At 44.5% G+C, this 19596-nt stretch overlaps 1 protein-coding gene across 1 annotated transcript in view; it reads right to left on the minus strand.

Moving 5' to 3' along the window:
* LOC126245257 (RNA-binding protein 24-B-like) overlaps positions 1–19596 on the minus strand; it is a 375332-nt gene that overhangs the window by 117318 nt on the left and 238418 nt on the right. The window contains exon 3 of the mRNA XM_049948300.1: positions 5294–5351. Coding sequence (XP_049804257.1) covers positions 5294–5351 — 58 coding nt within the window. The remainder of the gene's footprint in view (positions 1–5293; positions 5352–19596) is intronic.

Consider the following 19596-nt stretch of genomic DNA (forward strand, 5'->3'; position numbering starts at 1 on the left):
ACCTACATTAGGGAGGAACGATCACCACGATAAAATAAAGGAAATCAGAGCTCGTACGGTGTTCATTCTTTCCGCGCGCTATACGAGATTGGAATAATAGAGAATTGTGAAGGTGGTTCGATGAACCCTCAGCCAGGCACATAAATGTGATTTGCCGAGTATCCATGTAGATGTAGATAACGGAGTTCGAGATCCCTGATTAGAAGAGCACTTAAGCCCTTTCCGGGATTGGTTAGAAAAGATAGTGCGGGTTGCCTTTCCGAAGTCTGAACGAAGGCGACCAAAAGTTGAGAGAGGCACTGGGGATTGTATTCGGATTCGTATGGGTAATCTGATTCGAACTTCTACTTGGTGTGGCCACTGAAATCTGCGCTCGTACGTGTTTTTCTTGACTTCGGCCCTCTGCCAAATCTTCACTTTGAACTTATGCGCATACGCGGCAAGTATTCAGGAGGATGATGAGATCAGGGATTCGCAGTCTCATCACATGGGCTCATTCCAGTAACAGTTAACAGCGGCCGCAGTTCGCTACATCCCGACTTGCCGGTAACCATCTCAATGGCGGTTCTGGAATCGCGACGTATTGAGGGACGAGGAGTTCATTTCTTAGTTTTCCTAACTTGTTCCACGCGCTTCACACACAAGTATGCAAGTTTTTCTATCATTCAGCAACCATTTACGTGCATTATTCAATCAAAATGCCAACGTCCTACAACCATAAGCAATAGGCAAGGACCCTGACGAGTTCAGGAGATTATCAAATAACGTTTTCCGTTGTACGCGGCAGCTGATTTTTCGAGCAGCCTGAAGCTTTCATGGGGGTAATCCATAATTTGATACAGGGTGATAGATTCAGCATCTGTCTAATTTGCATATCCACGGAGCACCCGATAAGAAAACGGTCGTGTTCACAGCACACCCGTCTTCTGGCAAAGACACTATCATGCACGCACCGCTATGCATTTGTCAAGCGACAATTTTGAAAAGAACTAGTACCCATTTCACCAAATCCGAGGGAGAATACAAAATTTCTTTCACTTCCACAGTGGAAAACTCTGAAAAGGATAAAATGTGCCAAAGATTTCTTGTTTATTTTCGACCAGGGGGTCTGTGCGCAACTTTCGCACTTCTATGGTTTTAAATAATGACACAGTGTTTGGATTAAGAGTAGTCGCTGGGGAAATGGATGTTCTGGGAATGAAGAAAAAAACTTAAAAATGTACAGAACGATGTGAAATAATAATCATAAATTTATGATATATCCTTGTGTATACATTTCGAAGCAGTTAATTCTGAAAAAAATTCAAATGTAGTGAGCACGTTAGGCCGTAGGAGCAGCAGGTAAATCACAATTCAAACTAATGTTCGTCGTTTTAGAAAGTATATTCGTTTAGAAAAGGCAACTTGTCCGATGGGCAGAGGCAATCCACTACCGCAGTGGTTATAGTTATTATCCATGAGAATGGCGTGAACAAATTATAAAGTTAGTAAGTACTTTAAAACAAATAAAATGGCATTCGTAATAAGATAATATAAAAAGGGAGCCTCTTATTCGTGATTAAAAAGTTAGTTTAGTAAAATGTAGGTACCAAGCTGGGCATCCATGATACCTTTTGCCTATGATAGTTAAGTCTCTTTTATGTTAAAATTTGTCACAATTAGTATGTTTTGACGGAAAATCTGTATGCATTGTAAAAAAGGTCTAAAAAAATTTTCTATCGATATTTCATTCATCACTGTACGATTAGTAAGTGTTGAAAAAAAGGGATGTTGACTTGAGAAGTAATATACATATGATATGTCTCGCCAATATTTACTGCTGTGCGACAGCAGAAAAAAGTGTAAATGTTATGGATCATTTGTTCGACATTTGGATCGTAACTAAGGTCGCTGTCCGCCGGATTCCGCGACTGTTCACACCTATTCAAAATGGATTACTAAATTTCAGCAACGCCCCCCCCCTCCCCAACCTATTTTCTCCTGTCATAGTATCATAACACTGACAAGGGGAGGCCACGACGTTTGGAACGCGGATTTACTTCAAACATCGTTCACTCGTTGTACTCCATTAGGACAACAACATGTGTAAGCAGTTGCGCGTACTTCTCAAGCGTTATTGAGAAAATCGCAAGATAATTTCGGTCGTCAAGTATATACCTGTGCGTGGCCGTTTTTACCAGGAAGCGGCGTTAGCCGAGTGGGTAGCGTTCAAGCCCCGTAATCACTGGATCGAGTCCCGTTCGTCAGTTTTTATTTTTTATTTTTAACACAGTCATTTTTTTACGATTTATATTACAATTGATATAATGGGAAAAATACTTGTAATCGGATGAACTTTTTTTAAATTTACAATGTTATTTGACAGTCTACAAATTTTTATTATCACAAATAATATAATATTCATAACTATCGACTAGTAAACGACCAAACGCATAAAGTGATACTCAAAATGTATGCTTGTCCGTGACTTGAGAAATCCCTTATACCTGGAAGGAGCCCGAAACTACTTTTTACCTCCAAGTTTTGACCAGCACAGACGGCGTTCGAAAAGCATTACGAGCACAATGGCAGGATGGTATTGTTCGTAAAAATATGCTAAACATAAAGTTAAACGGCACCAGCTACATTGAATAAATGCTGTTTGCGCATAAGCAGTCTTTTGAGGTTTTCAGTGGAAAAACAAACCTCGTTAACATTTTCAAAAACCTCTCTTTCAGCTGATAATGTGCAAACAAACCATGCATAACGCAGCATTTCCTCAAATATCGCCGCTGATAATTGATCATGCAGTATCGAGTGTATTTTAATAGCGTCTTCAAGAGAAGCAATTTCTCGTTCTTTTTCGATTAAATACGAACAATTTTGAAGACAAGGACAAGCATACATTTTGAGTATCACTTTATGCGTTTGGTCGTTTACTAGTCGATAGTTATGAATATTATATTATTTGTGATAATAAAAATTTGTAGACTGTCAAATAACATTGTAAATTTAATAAAAGTTCATCCGATTACACGTATTTTTCCCATTATATCAATTGTAATATAAATCGTAAAAAAATGACTGTGTTAAAAATAAAAACTGACGAACGGGACTCGATCCAGTGATTACGGGGCTTGAACGCTACCCACTCGGCTAACGCCGCTTCCTGGTAAAAACGGCCACGCACAGGTATATATTTGACGACCCAAATTATCTTGCGATTTTCTCAATAACGCTTGAGAAGTACGTGCTACTGCTTACACATGTTGTTGTCCTAATGGAGTACCACGAGTGTATGAAGTTCCAAACGTCGTGGCCTCCCCTTGTGAGTAACATCTTCGTCTTTTCTCCGATGATGCGAAAACAATTGCGTGGCAGTCAACGACGACGTGGTGATTTTCAGGATGGAACGTTCCTCAACAGCTAAAAGGTCCACTTCTATAACGAAGGTTTCCGCCATTCCTCCAGAATTGGGAAAAATGTGTCCCACTTGAGAGTGACGTAAAAAGTAACATCCACAGTCTAGGGGTAGCGTCTTTGACTAATAATCAAAACGTCCTGGTCGCGGAAAAGAGAATCGAAGCATTTGGGACGTGGTGCTACAGGAGAATGTTAAAAATGAGGTGGGCTGATGGATATGGAATGAGGACGTACTCCGCAGAATCGGCGAAAGAACGTATAGAGGAGAATACTGACAAGAAGAAGTGGCAGGAGGATAGGACATGTGATACGACGTCAGAGATTAACTTCACTAGTACTGGATGGAGCTGTACAGGATAAAAAGTGTAGGGGAATACAGAGATTGGATTGGAACACAACCAACAACTGAGGACGTAGGGTGCAAGTACTACTCTCGGATCAAGAGGTTAAGAGAGAGAGAGAGAAAGAGAGGGAGAGAGAGAGAGAGAGAGAGAGAGAGAGAGAGAGAGAAAGTACCACTCTCGGATCAAGAGGCTAAGAGAGAGACAAGAAGAAGAAGAAAGGAATAACACCAAGTTTCATGGCCGCAGATTGATTGCTTTGAGGTGACAGACTACCCCCGATATGTTCACTCTCGTTCATACGAGTCGCTAACAAACTTCGCTCTCGTGCGAAAACGGCATAAAGATGCAATCGTGACAGTATGAAAATTGAGCAGAATGCTACAACGGGAGATTTTAATTTCAGTTGTCTACGAGTAACACACCGAAGCTGATCTCGCGTTGTAAATCGACGATCAAATAGTACCTTAAATAATCAAAATATCCACGGGTGTACTGCCGGTCTACAGTGTCCAACGGGCACAATATTTCGGCGATCGTACATGTCGCCATCATCAGGTGAACTGACGGACTGAGCTCCTGTGAACGTGCCGGCACGGAGATCCGTACGCTATGGCTGCTCAGAGGGAACTGGGTTCGGTCGCGGCGGCGGCCAATTTAAATACCCTCCGCCCGCGGCGCGCTCCCTCCGCCGTCCGCGCCCCGCGCCACGGTCGCGCGGTGGAACAGATTGCGACGGCGTCTGCGATGACGTCGGAGTGATGGCTCTGTCCGCCGTGGTCGTCACAACTATACGTTTGCTCGATTTACTCTTGATTAGCCCAATCGCTGGTTCCCAAGCCTAGCTAAGATTATAGCCACAGTCACGGTTTATGAGGTCGTCATTGGTGCGAATTTCGATGGCCTCTCTAACAACGCTGTCCCAGTATCTCGACGTCTGTACCACAATCCTCGTGCGTTCATACTCCATACCATGATTTTCCGACAAACAATGTTCAGCGACCGCCGACTTACTCGGATGCATCAGTCGAGTGTGCCTCTGGTGTTCACGGCATCGATCCTCGACGGTACGCATCGTCTGACCAATATACGACTTGCCACATTGACACGGAATCCGGACACGCCGGCCTTCCTCAAACCGAGGTCATCTTTGGCGCTCCCCATCAGTGCACGAGTTTTATTCGGAGGACAAAACACATTTCCGACCCGGTGTTTCTTCAAAATTATATTGTGCCCGTTGGACACTGTAGACCGGCAGTACACCCGTGGATATTTTGATTATCAAATACGCCGGGAGAAACACAAGAATCATTACCTTAACTGATTACGAGGTACGTACATTCAGGCAACCGTGCCTGTACCTGCACTGCAATTTGCCTCGTTGGTAGGGTACAGATCAGACATGAATGAAATGGCCCAGTAGCGACAGCGTGGCCAGTGGTAGCAGAGCGCGATGACGCGGCAAGTACTACAGTTTACGGAAGGAGAGGGGAACGGTGTATGGCGGACTTACCTGGCAGGCAGCTTGCCTGCCGAGCACTCACACTTACCCGTATTGTCCGGGCAGCACCGTTGGGTAACCTGTGCGGATGCCAGCGAACGGGAACCCTGCAACATAAAACAAGGTCCAGTGTCAATGGCGCCACCGAAACACAACTACAAAAAGGTGCAACAGCTACAGCCTAAAAACAGTAGCGCCTTAATAATACGACATGCTCGGGATCTATCAATGCTGGACTACCAAACAGCCGGGTTATCAAGGACCTTTTTAAAAACCTGGTTTAAAAAAAATGATATGTACGAAAAACCCATAATTGACACAGTATTACAAAATTAAAGCTATGTATAACTTTTTCTGTACAACAAAATTGAATAAAAGTTGGATACCGTACTGCTATTAAATTAGTTTAAGGCTCAAAAAGTTTTGGAAAAGTTCAATATACATACATACTTTTTGCACGCCAGTTACGAAATAAATAATCACCACTGACTTGAAAAGCTCAAGAACAAGCTAATTAATAAAAATCGTTAGCAAGAATTTGGTTCAATTTCATTGGAATCACTATCTTTAGGAATATCACAAATATTTGACGTTTCGAGGGCGTGGAACACGTCGGAATGGCATCTGCCACTAATGGTTTAGCTGAAATTTTCTTCTGAGCCTTCTAAAAAATTGCAGAAAAGCTAACTTGTTTCTTAGATTGAGCTCTTTTCAGTTCATATATATATATCTTGTGGTGCGCAGATTCATAAGTTCAGAAGGGCTGAAATTTTCTTCTGGGTTCTCTGCTGCAACGTTGCAGAAAAGCTAACTTGATTTTGAGACTGATCTCTTTTCTGTTAATTACGATGTACTTCAATTATATTCCTCTAACTTACGAACCTAATGTTTAAATTTGAGTGATTGCCAAGCAGTGTCTGTTTTACCAAACATAATATAATTCTACAACAACAAACCACAATTACGCACTTTACACCGAAATAGTGCCAATGTTCAAGGTTCACCACAAAAAATTGCAACCACCCAATTCAGTCCGCCCGATAAGTTTAAAACTGTGCTTTTTCGAACAGCTGAGAATTTAGAAATGAATTCCGTCGCTTTGTAAGCATATAGTTACGTCGCTGCCCGCTCTCCCCATACCGATACCACGTTTCCTGTGGTAGCGCCGATATACACTCCTGGAAATGGAAAAAAGAACACATTGACACCGGTGTGTCAGACCCACCATACTTGCTCCGGACACTGCGAGAGGGCTGTACAAGCAATGATCACACGCACGGCACAGCGGACACACCAGGAACCGCGGTGTTGGCCGTCGAATGGCGCTAGCTGCGCAGCATTTGTGCACCGCCGCCGTCAGTGTCAGCCAGTTTGCCGTGGCATACGGAGCTCCATCGCAGTCTTTAACACTGGTAGCGTGCCGCGACAGCGTGGACGTGAACCGTATGTGCAGTTGACGGACTTTGAGCGAGGGCGTATAGTGGGCATGCGGGAGGCCGGGTGGACGTACCGCCGAATTGCTCAACACGTGGGGCGTGAGGTCTCCACAGTACATCGATGTTGTCGCCAGTGGTCGGCGGAAGGTGCACGTGCCCGTCGACCTGGGACCGGACCGCAGCGACGCACGGATGCACGCCAAGACCGTAGGATCCTACGCAGTGCCGTAGGGGACCGCACCGCCACTTCCCAGCAAATTAGGGACACTGTTGCTCCTGGGGTATCGGCGAGGACCATTCGCAACCGTCTCCATGAAGCTGGGCTACGGTCCCGCACAACGTCAGGCCGTCTTCCGCTCACGCCCCAACATCGTGCAGCCCGCCTCCAGTGGTGTCGCGACAGGCGTGAATGGAGGGACGAATGGAGACGTGTCGTCTTCAGCGATGAGAGTCGCTTCTGCCTTGGTGCCAATGATGGTCGTATGCGTGTTTGGCGCCGTGCAGGTGAGCGCCACAATCAGGACTGCATACGACCGAGGCACACAGGGCCAACACCCGGCATCATGGTGTGGGGAGCGATCTCCTACACTGGCCGTACACCACTGGTGATCGTCGAGGGGACACTGAAGTGTGCACGGTACATCCAAACCGTCATCGAACCCATCGTTCTACCATTCCTAGACCGGCAAGGGAACTTGCTGTTCCAACAGGACAATGCACGTCCGCATGTATCCCGTGCCACCCAACGTGCTCTAGAAGGTGTAAGTCAACTACCCTGGCCAGCAAGATCTCCGGATCTGTCCCCCATTGAGCATGTTTGGGACTGGATGAAGCGTCGTCTCACGCGGTCTGCACGTCCAGCACGAACGCTGGTCCAACTGAGGCGCTAGGTGGAAATGGCATGGCAAGCCGTTCCACAGGACTACATCCAGCATCTCTACGATCGTCTCCATGGGAGAATAGCAGCCTGCATTGCTGCGAAAGGTGGATATACACTGTACTAGTGCCGACATTGTGCATGCTCTGTTGCCTGTGTCTATGTGCCTGTGGTTCTGTCAGTGTGATCATGTGATGTATCTGACCCCAGGAATGTGTCAATAAAGTTTCCCCTTCCTGGGACAATGAATTCACGGTGTTCTTATTTCAATTTCCAGGAGTGTAACTGTTCCAGGTAGCAGTTAAGATTATAGTGTAGTGAAGGTTCAGGTATGTTCGCGACCGGACGTATTGACGGCCAGTGCTTCGTGAACGGAAAAACCGCGCTTCCTGACGGTCAGAATCATCCTAAAGAACTTCATATTGAGACATCGGATATGTGTGCTCTGTCTGAAATAAGTGCGTGAACAACAACATAAATATTATTGACTCGAACACCGTTGGTGGAGATTAATAATCTAAAACATCGGGTCGGTTTGCGGGCGACGAGAGCACGTGGGAACTTGATGATTCAGTAACAAAAATTAATCCAAGGCACTGTGAACTTTAGCCGTGCGGTTTGAGGCGCCATATCACAGACTGCACGGCCCCTCCCGCCGGAGGTTCGAGTCCTCCCTCGGGTATGTGTGTGTGTTGTTCTTAGCATAAGTTAGTTGAAGTAGTGTGTAAGTCTAGGGACCAATGACCTCAGCAGTTGGGTCCCTTAAGAATTCACACACATTTGAACATTTGAATTGTGCACTTTAAATGACAATATTTCACGAGCGGCTGCACATTCGCATCGTCATCGTGCCGTGGACACTATAGCCATCCACGCCTTGACGCTTAACGCGCACCCTCGTGAATACGCAATTACTGTGAACTGTGAATATCAGAATAGTTGGGACCTAGTGACCTAGTGGTAAAGAGCGTGCCTAGATACCCCTGCCGGACTACGGAATTTTTCATTCTGCCCTCAACCACTCGACGATGTGAGAAGCCACCAGGAACTGCACGTAGTTGGGATTTCACGTTAAACGGTAGGTCCCCTTTTCCCGGTTGGATAACTGGAGTGGATACGGACAAGCAAATCGCCGAAGTGGCGTCCATTTGAAAGACTTGCACCCGGAAACTGAGCCACAAGAAACTATATCTATTGGACTAGATGATTAATGGTTATCCGTTGTCATTAAAAAAATGACAACGTTTAATGTTGCCTAACAAATCACTATAGACTATGGACAGTGAAGTCCACAGTTACGTATGTTTTTCCTGTCTAAACAGACGAACAATTTTACCAATCTTGTCTGAGTGACCCGAAATGTGCCCTTTCGCCAGCCGTGTTGCAGAAATTCATGCCATTGCCGAACAGGAGTCCTTGTCTGAGCGTGTCGTGGCGTATCAGGTACGTGGGCAATAGAGGCACCCAGAGTTGTAAATCTACTATAGACTACCACAAGTAAGGGTAGGCTACGGTAGTTTTCCAAGTAGTTTTGGTCCTTTACGGTCGTACCTGCACTACCTGAACATTGGGTGTGTTGCATACCTAGCAGGGGTTACATCATAACGAACGCTTTCCGTACACATGCAGTCAGTGTCTTACTAAATTCCCCTAAAAACTGGAAGTGGTGAAGCGAGTAGAAATGGAGTGAGGATATATAAAGGGCTGTGTAATCTACGGAACATTTTTGTTCTGCACCGTTATCCTCCTGTCTCTTACATAAGAATACACAATATTTACAGCGGAACTGAAATTATCAGTGTATAAGTCAGGTTTCATTCGACAATTATTGGTTTGTTACGTGAAGGAGAGGGATGTTGTTGTAAAAACAAAGAAAACAATGCAGATTCGTCAAACAGCGCTAGAAAATGCAGTTCCCTCAACAAAAATGTATAATAAAAAGAACGCTTCTATGTTTCGTCAAACTTACAAAAAACATCGCTTTTATATTTCGGCGAACTTACATAAAACATGTTTCTGTTATTCATAAACAAATTTTGCATTTATTTATAGTAACAGGAAAGTCTTGCCTCTGATCATGATGAATAATACTCTATTGAATACGAAAGGACAAGAATAATTCTACATATTTTTTATGTCGCCGGCCGCTGTGGTCCAGAGGTTCTAGGCGCTTCAGTCCGGAACCGCGCAACTGCTACGGTCGCATGTTCGAATCCTGCCTCGGGCATGGATGTGTGTGATGTCCTTAGGTTAGTTAGGTTTAAGTAGTTCTAAGTTCTAGGGGTCTGATGACCTCAGATGTTAAGTCCCATAGTGCTCAGAGCCATTTTTCTATGTTTGTGCGTGTAAACTGTGCTTGCATCAAAAGTAACTATTTTGGACACATAAAAGTGCGGGATTAACGCGATCTACTAAGTTTTATTACTTATAAGAGGCAATTTATAGTCTGTAAGGATATAAGATACACAATGGGCTAACAACGGTTCTAATTATGTACGAAACAAACAACCAAACATAAAAAAACAAAGGGAAGTCGTTGGCTCCCATTTTCTCTCTTACATGTTCATCTATGTTCCGTTCTCTACCAAGACTACCTCTAATCCTAGCATTTACTACCTCATTTATGTTGTGTACCAAAACTCCAAAATTACCAAACCGTGCAATCAGCATATGTTAGTGTGAGTGAGCACGACTGTATCTACGCATATTTCTGCCAGGTCGTTTACTGGTTTCCCGTTACACAGAGTACAGTGACCTGCTGAACTGGGTAAACATTAATTTGTAATACTTCCATTTAGCAATCTTTCAGGCGGGACAGCTAGGTCAGGTTAGCTCCTCCCGTACGCGCTTCAATAAACGTCGACCGCGTGGGTTCCCCCGGAATTTACAATGGCGCCTCGTCATCATCGGGAGTAAATATTTACCGTCGGCAGCCGTCATAAGTAGGGTTTACGGGCGCTATTTCAGTGGCGGGAGTGCATCTGAGTGGCGCGCCGCCGCCTGCGTGTCATCGCGCAAGCCTAAAGGACGGCGCCCGTCCTCTTTACCGGCGCGCGGCACACAGCTACGACCTGACGACGGCCGACGCCTAATTTACGAGAGTGCTGCGCCGGCTCTGCCCTCTGCCGCCTACCACGTAAAGCTCCAGGGGTTGCGCGCGGCTGCGCACAGAAATCTCGGGAACTTCACAGATCGTTCCGAAACGTCGCGCTTCTTTGCAGGAGGCACTTCTTTATGAACAAAAGGAATGGGGACAATCCTTGTTAGCCACAGAAGGATCGGTATTAAATGCCACGCCGTCTGGCATTCCCCAGGCTATTCTTTATACAATATACAGGGTGATTTTTTTCCACCGTGTACAAACTCTAGGGACGTCAATGAGATGATATGGAACAAAAAAGGTCTACCGAACTTACGTCGGAAAATGCGTGGTTTCCTTGCTACAGACCACGTACTCAATCGTTGCGGAGACTGCGGTCTAACACGCGCTGTACCACAGTTACAATATGTGTTCAAAATGGTTTCCATGTGCCTCAACGCGTGTGTGCACGCGCCTTAGCATGTCCTGTATCACAAGTTCACATCGGCCAGGCTTCATACGAACAGTGTCAACGGCAGCATGAATAGGATGCTCCAGTGTCTACACATCTGGAATGGGCTCTGCATAACGATACTTCAGAGATGGCCCCATAACCAGAAATCGCACTGGTTGAAATGCGATAAACGAGCAAGCCACGCAACTGGACCCCTCGTCCGATCCTACGACCAGGGAAGAAACGATTGAGATACGTCAGCACGTTAACGGCGAAGTGTGCTGGAGCAGCATTATGTAGCAGCCATATGACCCTTCGAATCATCAATGGCACTTTTTTTACAGCAGCGGAGGCAAAGTCACCCGCAAAAAACGCCGATAGTTCCGAACTGTTGCCGGCCGCTGTGGCCGAGCGGTTCCAGGCGCTTCAGTCCGAAACCGCGCTGCTGCTACGGTCGCAGGTTCGAATCCTGCCTCGGGCATGGATGTGTGTGATGTCCTTAGGTTAGTTAGGTTTAAGTAGTTCAAGTCTAGGGGACTGATGCCTCAGATGTTAAGTCCCATAGTTCTTAGAGCCATTTGAACCATTTTTCCGACCTGTTAGGCGACGTGGATGGAAGACTGGTCTCAAAATACGGTCGCCAATTATCCCGGGCCGCACATTCAGATTGCACCGATGCTGTCAGCATAACATGGGGATTTTGCATACAGTCCCACAAATGACTCATGAAAGTTGAAGATACCACTCTGCGTAAAGGTCGCCTCATCTGTGAATAGGATAGATGACACAAATCCTGGAATCGTGGTTGCCTGATGAAGAAACCAGTGACAAAACTGTTCCCGATGTGGAAAATCTGTCGCTAGTAAGTCCTGTACACGCTGTAAGTGATAAGCGTAGTAATAGTCGCCTTCCACAGTGTTAATAACATTTTCCGCCAAGCCTGGTGTCCGAACATTTCGGGTACGTCCTTCATCATTTCCGCCTTCCTGAAACGACCCTGTCTCAAACTGGGAACCACTGTAGCAAAAACTGAATACTGTGATTGTTGTCGGCAGGGACAGGTCTCCAGATACAACCTTGCACCCCGTCGCCCGCTGCCATTTGCCTTTCCATCAGTAAACATCATCTCTCCAAGCTCTCGAATCGAATACCGAACCATTGTGTACAACGCTCTATCACTTCCACTACAAGGTGACTCAGCAAGGGAAGTGAAGCGGACACAACATTACCAATTACTATGGCAGGAGAGGGGGCTAGGAACAGCACTAAACTGTAGGGGGAAACCATGCATATTGTAGCTGTGGCTGCATGGTACAGCGCGTATTAGATCGCAGTCTCTGAAACAAGGTATGATTGAATAAATGGTCTCTAGCATGGAAACCATGTATATCGGGGCATAAGTTCATTAGACCTTTTTTGTTCCGTATCCTCTCATCGATCAATCCCTAGAATTTGTACACGATAGAAAAAATCAACCTGTATGATTTTCCGTGATGCCGAACAGCTCCAATGTGCAACTTGGCATGATTTCCCCAAAAACCGACCGTGTGAGGTCTAGAAATCAGTGGACAGGGAAATTCAGATGAATGCTGTGTTTCTTGACTTTCAGGAAGCCTTCCACAGCGTTCCGGTCTATCTCCTAGTACACAAAATACTGCAAATGCAATCGGAATATCGGGACAGAGATGCGATTGGTTTGAAGACTTCCTAGAAAACACAACTCACTACGTCATGCTTAATGGATAGGTACCGTTAGAAGCAAATCTTGCATCATTGTACCTTGTGTTGTTGTTGTGAGCTTCAGTCCTGAGACTGGTTTGATGCATCTCTCCGTGCTACTCTATCCTGTGCAAGCCATTGTACCTTGGTGTTCACAAAATACATGGGACCTGACGAATAACGTCTATAGTGTCATGAGGCTGTTTGCAGACAACACAGTTGCGTATACTGCACTCATGCAAGGGAGATTCCACCTACAAAACCATCTTCTGCCATTTTTCTGTATTTTTCGTCAGTCCAGAACTCTTATCAAGCTGCATTAACGAAGGAGTTAGAAAGGATTCAGAGAACAACCACAAATTACAGGTTTGTACAATAAGGGAGAGAGAGCGTCACAGAGAACGTTGTGCATATTAGAGAAACTTATTCACGAAGTTTAGAGAGCCAAAGTTTGAAAACGACTCAACATACACACTAATTTCTCCGACATATACACTATCTGATCAAAAACATCCGGAAAGCTATTAGTGGAGATTATTACGGGTTCGACCACCCTTCGCCATTATGAAGGCTTCAGTTCTGCTTTCAATGAGTGTGGAGGAGGAATGCCAGCCCATTCTTCAAGACATGAAACAACAGATGGTAGTGATTTTGGAAGCTGCGGTCTGGAACGAAGTCGACGTTTCAGCTCTTCTCAATGGTGTTCCACTGGATTCGGATCGGGACTCTGGGCAGCCCAGACCATTTCAGGAATGTTATTTTCCACAAACCAATGTTTCAAAAAAATGGTTCAAATGGCTCTGAGCACTATGGGACTTAACATCGGAGGTCATCAGTCCCCTAGAACTTAGAACTACTTAAACCTAACTAACCTAAGGACATTACACACATCCATGCCCGAGGCAGGATTCGAACCTGCGACCGTAGCGGTCGCGCGGCTCCAGACTGTAGCGCCTAGAAGCGCTCGGCCACCCCAGCCGGCCCACTGCTTCACAGATGCCGCTTTATGACAGGGTGTATTGTCAATAGTGATACAATCATCGTCTCCGAACTGTTCCTCTACTAACCACGAATGTGCTAGCCGCACAGTTGGAAGCACTTTGGAACTCACGAATGATCCTTTCCGTTGATTTCGTGCGATTCTTTGCAGCCACCCTCCGCAATGCTCCACGGACTTGTCCGTCAGAACATGCGGTCTGTCCGGTCTTGGTTTAGCTGTGATTGTTCTTTCACGTTTCCATTTGTCAGTCATACCAGCAAACGTCGACTTGGGCAGCTTTAAAAGGGTTGAAATGTCCTTAATGTGCTTGTTACTCAGGTACGTACAATGATCGGCCCACGTTCAAAGAGGCTGAACTCTCCTGACAAAGCCGGCCGCGGTGGTCTAGCGGTTCTAGGCGCTCAGTCCGGAGCCGCGCGACTGCTACGGTCGCAGGTTCGAATCCTGCTTCGGGCATGGATGTGTGTGATGTCCTTAGCTTAGTTAGGTTTAAGTAGTTCTAAGTTCTAGGGGACTGATGACCATAGAAGCTTAGTTAGGTTTAAGTAGTTCTAAGTTCTAGGGGACTGATGACCATAGATGTTAAGTCCCATAGTGCTCACAGCCTTTTGAATCTCCTGACAAATCTTAAAATAACGAATTAGCTATATAAACTGATTCGTCTACAGTAAACACGGCCATGTTGGTAGAAGGGGCAGCGAATGCGCGAAATAACTAGCCAAAAAAACTGCGCCGTCTACCTCTTAACGAAACACCTCTACCATCAAAGAGAAGACAGAAAGGTCTATGTTAATAGACCAAGGTCATAAATTCAAAGGCACATGGTATTGGTGATACGGCGATAAGACACCACGCCAGCCTTGGTTTCTCAACTGTGACCTCACGCCAAAAGATACTGCTACTGTTAACACTGCCTAGGCTACAGGAGTACTAATAAAACGAGATTTTTCTTATAATTAAAATTCTCCCCAACGTCAAACTCCAGCCTCGTTGTAAAGTGCACTGTACACAGGTTAGTAGAATTTGATAAATACACCCATCTAAAACTCATTATCTGCGCAACGGCTCAACATTACTGATTATTGTTCCCTAATGCCAGTTCTTAGCTAATCGAATGGGGCAACTGCTAAATATATTTACCACTTCATTCGTCTCCTTATGTGGAAGCTTCAATTCATATTGTGATTTCATATGTAACATTACTATTTGCGCCCACACAAATAATTAGATTTATTGTTGCAACATGTGTCTTATATTCTAATGGTGCAATGAAACAAATGTCCTATTTTCGACTCAGGATATGACACACACATACACGATATCCGTGCGGCAATCCAAATCAATTTCAGTTTGTGATTTAAGACTATCTGCTTAGCCTTAAACCAGCATAAATACGAAGTTTTTTTTAAGCAGTCTTGGCAACAACTTGTCGGACAAGGGGAGCCGGAAGACGGAGTGCAACTACACATCTAGCGTAAACAATAGAAGACCCATTCGCTGCCGGCCGGAGTGGCCGAGCGGTTCTAGGCGCTACAGTCTGGAACCGCGCGACCGCTACGGTCGCAGGTTCGAATCCTGCCTCGGGCATGGATGTGTGTGATGTCCTTAGGTTAGTTAGGTTTAAGTAGTTCTAAGTTCTAGGGGATTGATGACCTCAGAAGTTAAGTCCCATAGCGCTCAGAGCATTTTTTTTTTCCCCCATTCGCTGATGTTTGACAGTCTGAGAGGCAGTGTAGCAGAGAATTTTGGAAGAAATGAACGGCACCATTTATTACTGCACATATCTGGGTGGTTAATTTTTGCACACGTATTAGCACAACATGTATAAATTTTTATCTCTATTTAATATACATTACTAAGGGGATCGTTTGTTGTTAGAAACTCAGCGAAATGATATTCAGTTTCTGTACACTTTCGTTCAAATTGCTAAGCACGACTGTAGCTAAAGCTTCCGCTATCCTTTCCAGCGAATGGTTAAGTGATTTAATTTGGCAGCTTTAAATAATGATATTTATATCGTCGCTGTAGTCGGTAAAACTGTAGAGGAAAATAGAGATTGGAATACATCCAGCAAGTAATTGAGGACGTAGGTTGCAAGTACTACTCTGAGATGAAGAAATTGGCACAGGAGAGGAATTCCTGGCGGGCCGCATCAAACCAGCCAGAAGACTGATGACAAGAAAAAAAAATATCGTCCCAACTTTGTGCCCATCTACCCACCAACCACAGTGAAAAATATTAGATAAGTACCATTTGAACTTGTTACTCGGTGATTTAATGAAATTTCCTTCAACGGAAGATATATATGTTTTGCACACCTTGCGCTGAGAAGAAATACTTCGAGATTTTTTACACGTTATTTGTGAAACAATTGTAGCTGAATAAAAATTTGGTTTCGAAGGTACTTCATCGCCATTTTGATCACAACCTTAAAAGTTGATTGATACAACTTTATTTAAAGCTTTTCCTGAACATTATTCAAAGCCTTTCCTGAATCCACAAATGAGGAATACGTGCTTACCTACATTTTTCCTCTCATCATTAAGTGCAAATGAGGATTAGTTCATTGTATATTTATCTATTCTATACACGACTCAGTTACTGAATTCTTTTGCACACTGTTGTACACAACAGTTCTGAGACACGAATTGCCGCGGAGATCGTGGGATAATTATAACATTAACCTCCTACAACTTTCTTCGAAAGAGTGAAAATTATGTTTTTATGAAATCTAATGTTACACAGAATTTGGCCAACAATATCATTATCTTTACAGATTCTTAAAGTCTCAGTCCCTTTAGGGAGGCCCGCCGAGGTGGCCAAACGGTTCTAAGCGCTACAGTGTGGAACCGCGCGACCGCTACGGTCGAAGGTTCGAATCCTGCATCGGGCATGGACGTGTGTGATGTCCTTAGGTTAGTTAGGTTTAAGTAGTTCTAAGTACTATGGCTCTGATGACCTCAGAAGTTAAATCCCATAGCGCTCAGAGCCATTTGAACCATTTTTGAACCCTTTAGGGAACCTGAATCTTCAGTACATAGTACAACTTAGAAAACAATGCCTGATCCGTAATTTCGTCTCCACCAAAATTTCATTCTATTACACCACCGACAAGCTGTTCCTCATTTTCCGGGCTCCCAATGCGTTCCGTCGATCTATCTACGGATGATTTTTAATCTCGCTGCATGTCGCGTCAGTTCCTCGTTAATCCTTTTCTTTTCCCATAACGCACACTTATTCACTGCTTTTATGCGTCTATTTCCTAAAGCTTTTTTAGTCTTCAGCAAAAACCATCTTTGTATTAGTTTATGGAGATACAGGGAAGACACAGGAAACTTAACCGAGGAGCGGTACTTTCACTCCAAACGATTCGGACTTCGTTATCTGTGATACATAACCCATCTCAGAATTGGTTGGCAACGTACGTTTATGTAACGCCTGCAGATTTAGGAAGATCTTAATTACTTTCGCAATTAATATGTCATGTTCTTTATTTCACGTGTTTTCTTTCTGCCGTGCACTTACGTTGTACAGTTCACGGTAGTTTTCTATTTATATTCTGCAAAGCATGAAAACAAAGACTTGCAGCCTTATAAGGACTACGATTTGAAGAAAAGTTTATTTAACTGCTATTACAACATTATTTTATGGATTTGGGAAATAAATTTTTCTGATTAGTTTGTGTTTTGTCTAAAAATAATCAGTTAATCAGAACTGTTCTCGACTACTACTGAAAGCGTTAACAGTAGATTAGCATTATTAGAATAAACCGCAACAGAGATTTCACAATATTACGCTTAAACGTGGAACGCTACGAGACTAGAACCACTGCAGTCAGTTGTACCTTCTTCGTTATCAGTCTTAATTCTGAACCGTTTACTAGGAATGCCACTGAAGCGAAATCCTCGCTTTCTGAAAAGTATGATACGAACAAAGTGTTGTCGAACTACGTCAACGACTGCTCAACTACAGCACGGACAAAAAAGGCCCATTATGCACATTTCGAAAAAAATAAGAAAAATTACAGTTGAAAAAATGAGAGTATGGCAGTTTGTAAAGTAAGGCTGAAAGATAGGTCGCCATACTGAAGAAGGAAGCCGTCGAGAAAACCAATGGCGCAAGCAACCTCGCGGAAATAGAACAGTCTTCTTGACAATAACTCAAGGCCGAAACGAAAAACAAAATACGTAGTGGAGAGGAGAGGAAGGCGGTCCATGCTATTTGCAGAGGTTGCGCAATTAATTACGGACAGACAGCGGTGGAGGCCATACAACAGGTGGGACCACGCTCGCTTTGTCTGCTCGCTTCTCGCAGCCCTTCCGCAGCCAACCACATTAGGCCACGTGTCAATAAAACGTGACGCTGCTTCCCCCGGTAGACGTACGGGGAAGGGGGTTGGGAAGGGGGAGGCGGGGACGCTGACGGCAAACGAATTACTCCCCATGCGTCGGCAGGAGGGTACAACAAAGAGGGCTCATTAAACGAGAGACACTCGCACAACATTGTGCTCGTAGTATTGGTCCCAATGCAGACAAAAAAAGGTTAAGTTAGTATGTGGCAGCAGTACTGTAATCAGATACTGGAAGGCAGATTAGAATGAGTTGCATACTTATCAGAACAGTAGGGACGTTCCAGTAAGCTTCTTGACATAATGTAAAAACTCTTTCCCTTCTTCCTGAAAAAAACTTCCATCTACACGTACACTCTGTAAATCACTATTAAATGCACGCCCAGAGAATTTTTGACGTAAAACGCCTCTACTATGAGGTCACACTAACGTCAAACTTCAATAATACGGCTAAAAACTGCGTAGCGCAACCATATTGGGCTCGTTGTGAAGAGGATGGATGGAAGTTTGTGCCAGAAACACCGCTCGCACTTTCGTGACAGCCGGACGCCTCGGACAACGCAAACGAAAAGTGCGTCCTCCGTTTTCGTGTAAGATGACGCACAGAATCGTACCTCAGACGTCTTATCCTATTAGAATGAACTAGAGCTTGATTTGAACTGTGTGTAAATCAGCTTTCGCCGTTTCTCGGCGAGTTCACTGATGAAATATACTCGGGCGTGTTAGACAACGGCAGCGTCTAGAAGAAACGTCCAACAACTTTCCTATCGTCTCCAGACGCCATCACTTCGCCCGAAGGCGAACGCCAGAAAACCAGTTGCAAGTTTGACAACGACATAACTCGACAAATACTAGCGAGAACATTTCACAGGTAATATATGTGTAATGAATCATTCTGGTGTTGCAGTCGGAGGAGAAAGTCGGTGATTAAAATTTCGTGAGATGATTCCGCCGCAACGAAAAACGCGCTTGTTTTAATGATGTCCACCCAAAATCCTTTTATCATTTCAGTGACACTCTCTCTCCTATTTTGCGACAATACAAAACGTGCTGCTCTTCTTTGAACATGCCCGATGTATTCCGTTAATCCTATCTGGTAAGGATCCCAGAGCGTGCAGCGGTATTCCAAAAGAGGACGGACAAGCGTAGTGTAGGCACACTCTTTAGTAGGGTTGTTACATTTTCTGTTTTCCCAATAAAACGCAGTCTTTGGTTTGCCTTCCCCACAATATGTTCTATGTGTTCTTCCCAATTCAGGTTGTTCGTAATAGTAATTCCTAGGTGTTTAGTAGAATTGACGGCCTTTAGATTTGACTGATTTATCGTTGATTCCTTTTAACACTCATGTGGATGACGTTACACTTTCCATTACTTAGGGTCAAAATGGTTCAAATGGCTCTGAGCACTATGGGACTCAACTGCTGTGGTCATCAGTCCCC

This window comes from Schistocerca nitens, chromosome 1, assembly GCF_023898315.1.
Source record: "Schistocerca nitens isolate TAMUIC-IGC-003100 chromosome 1, iqSchNite1.1, whole genome shotgun sequence".
In the NCBI taxonomy this organism is placed as follows: Eukaryota; Metazoa; Arthropoda; class Insecta; order Orthoptera; family Acrididae; genus Schistocerca; species Schistocerca nitens.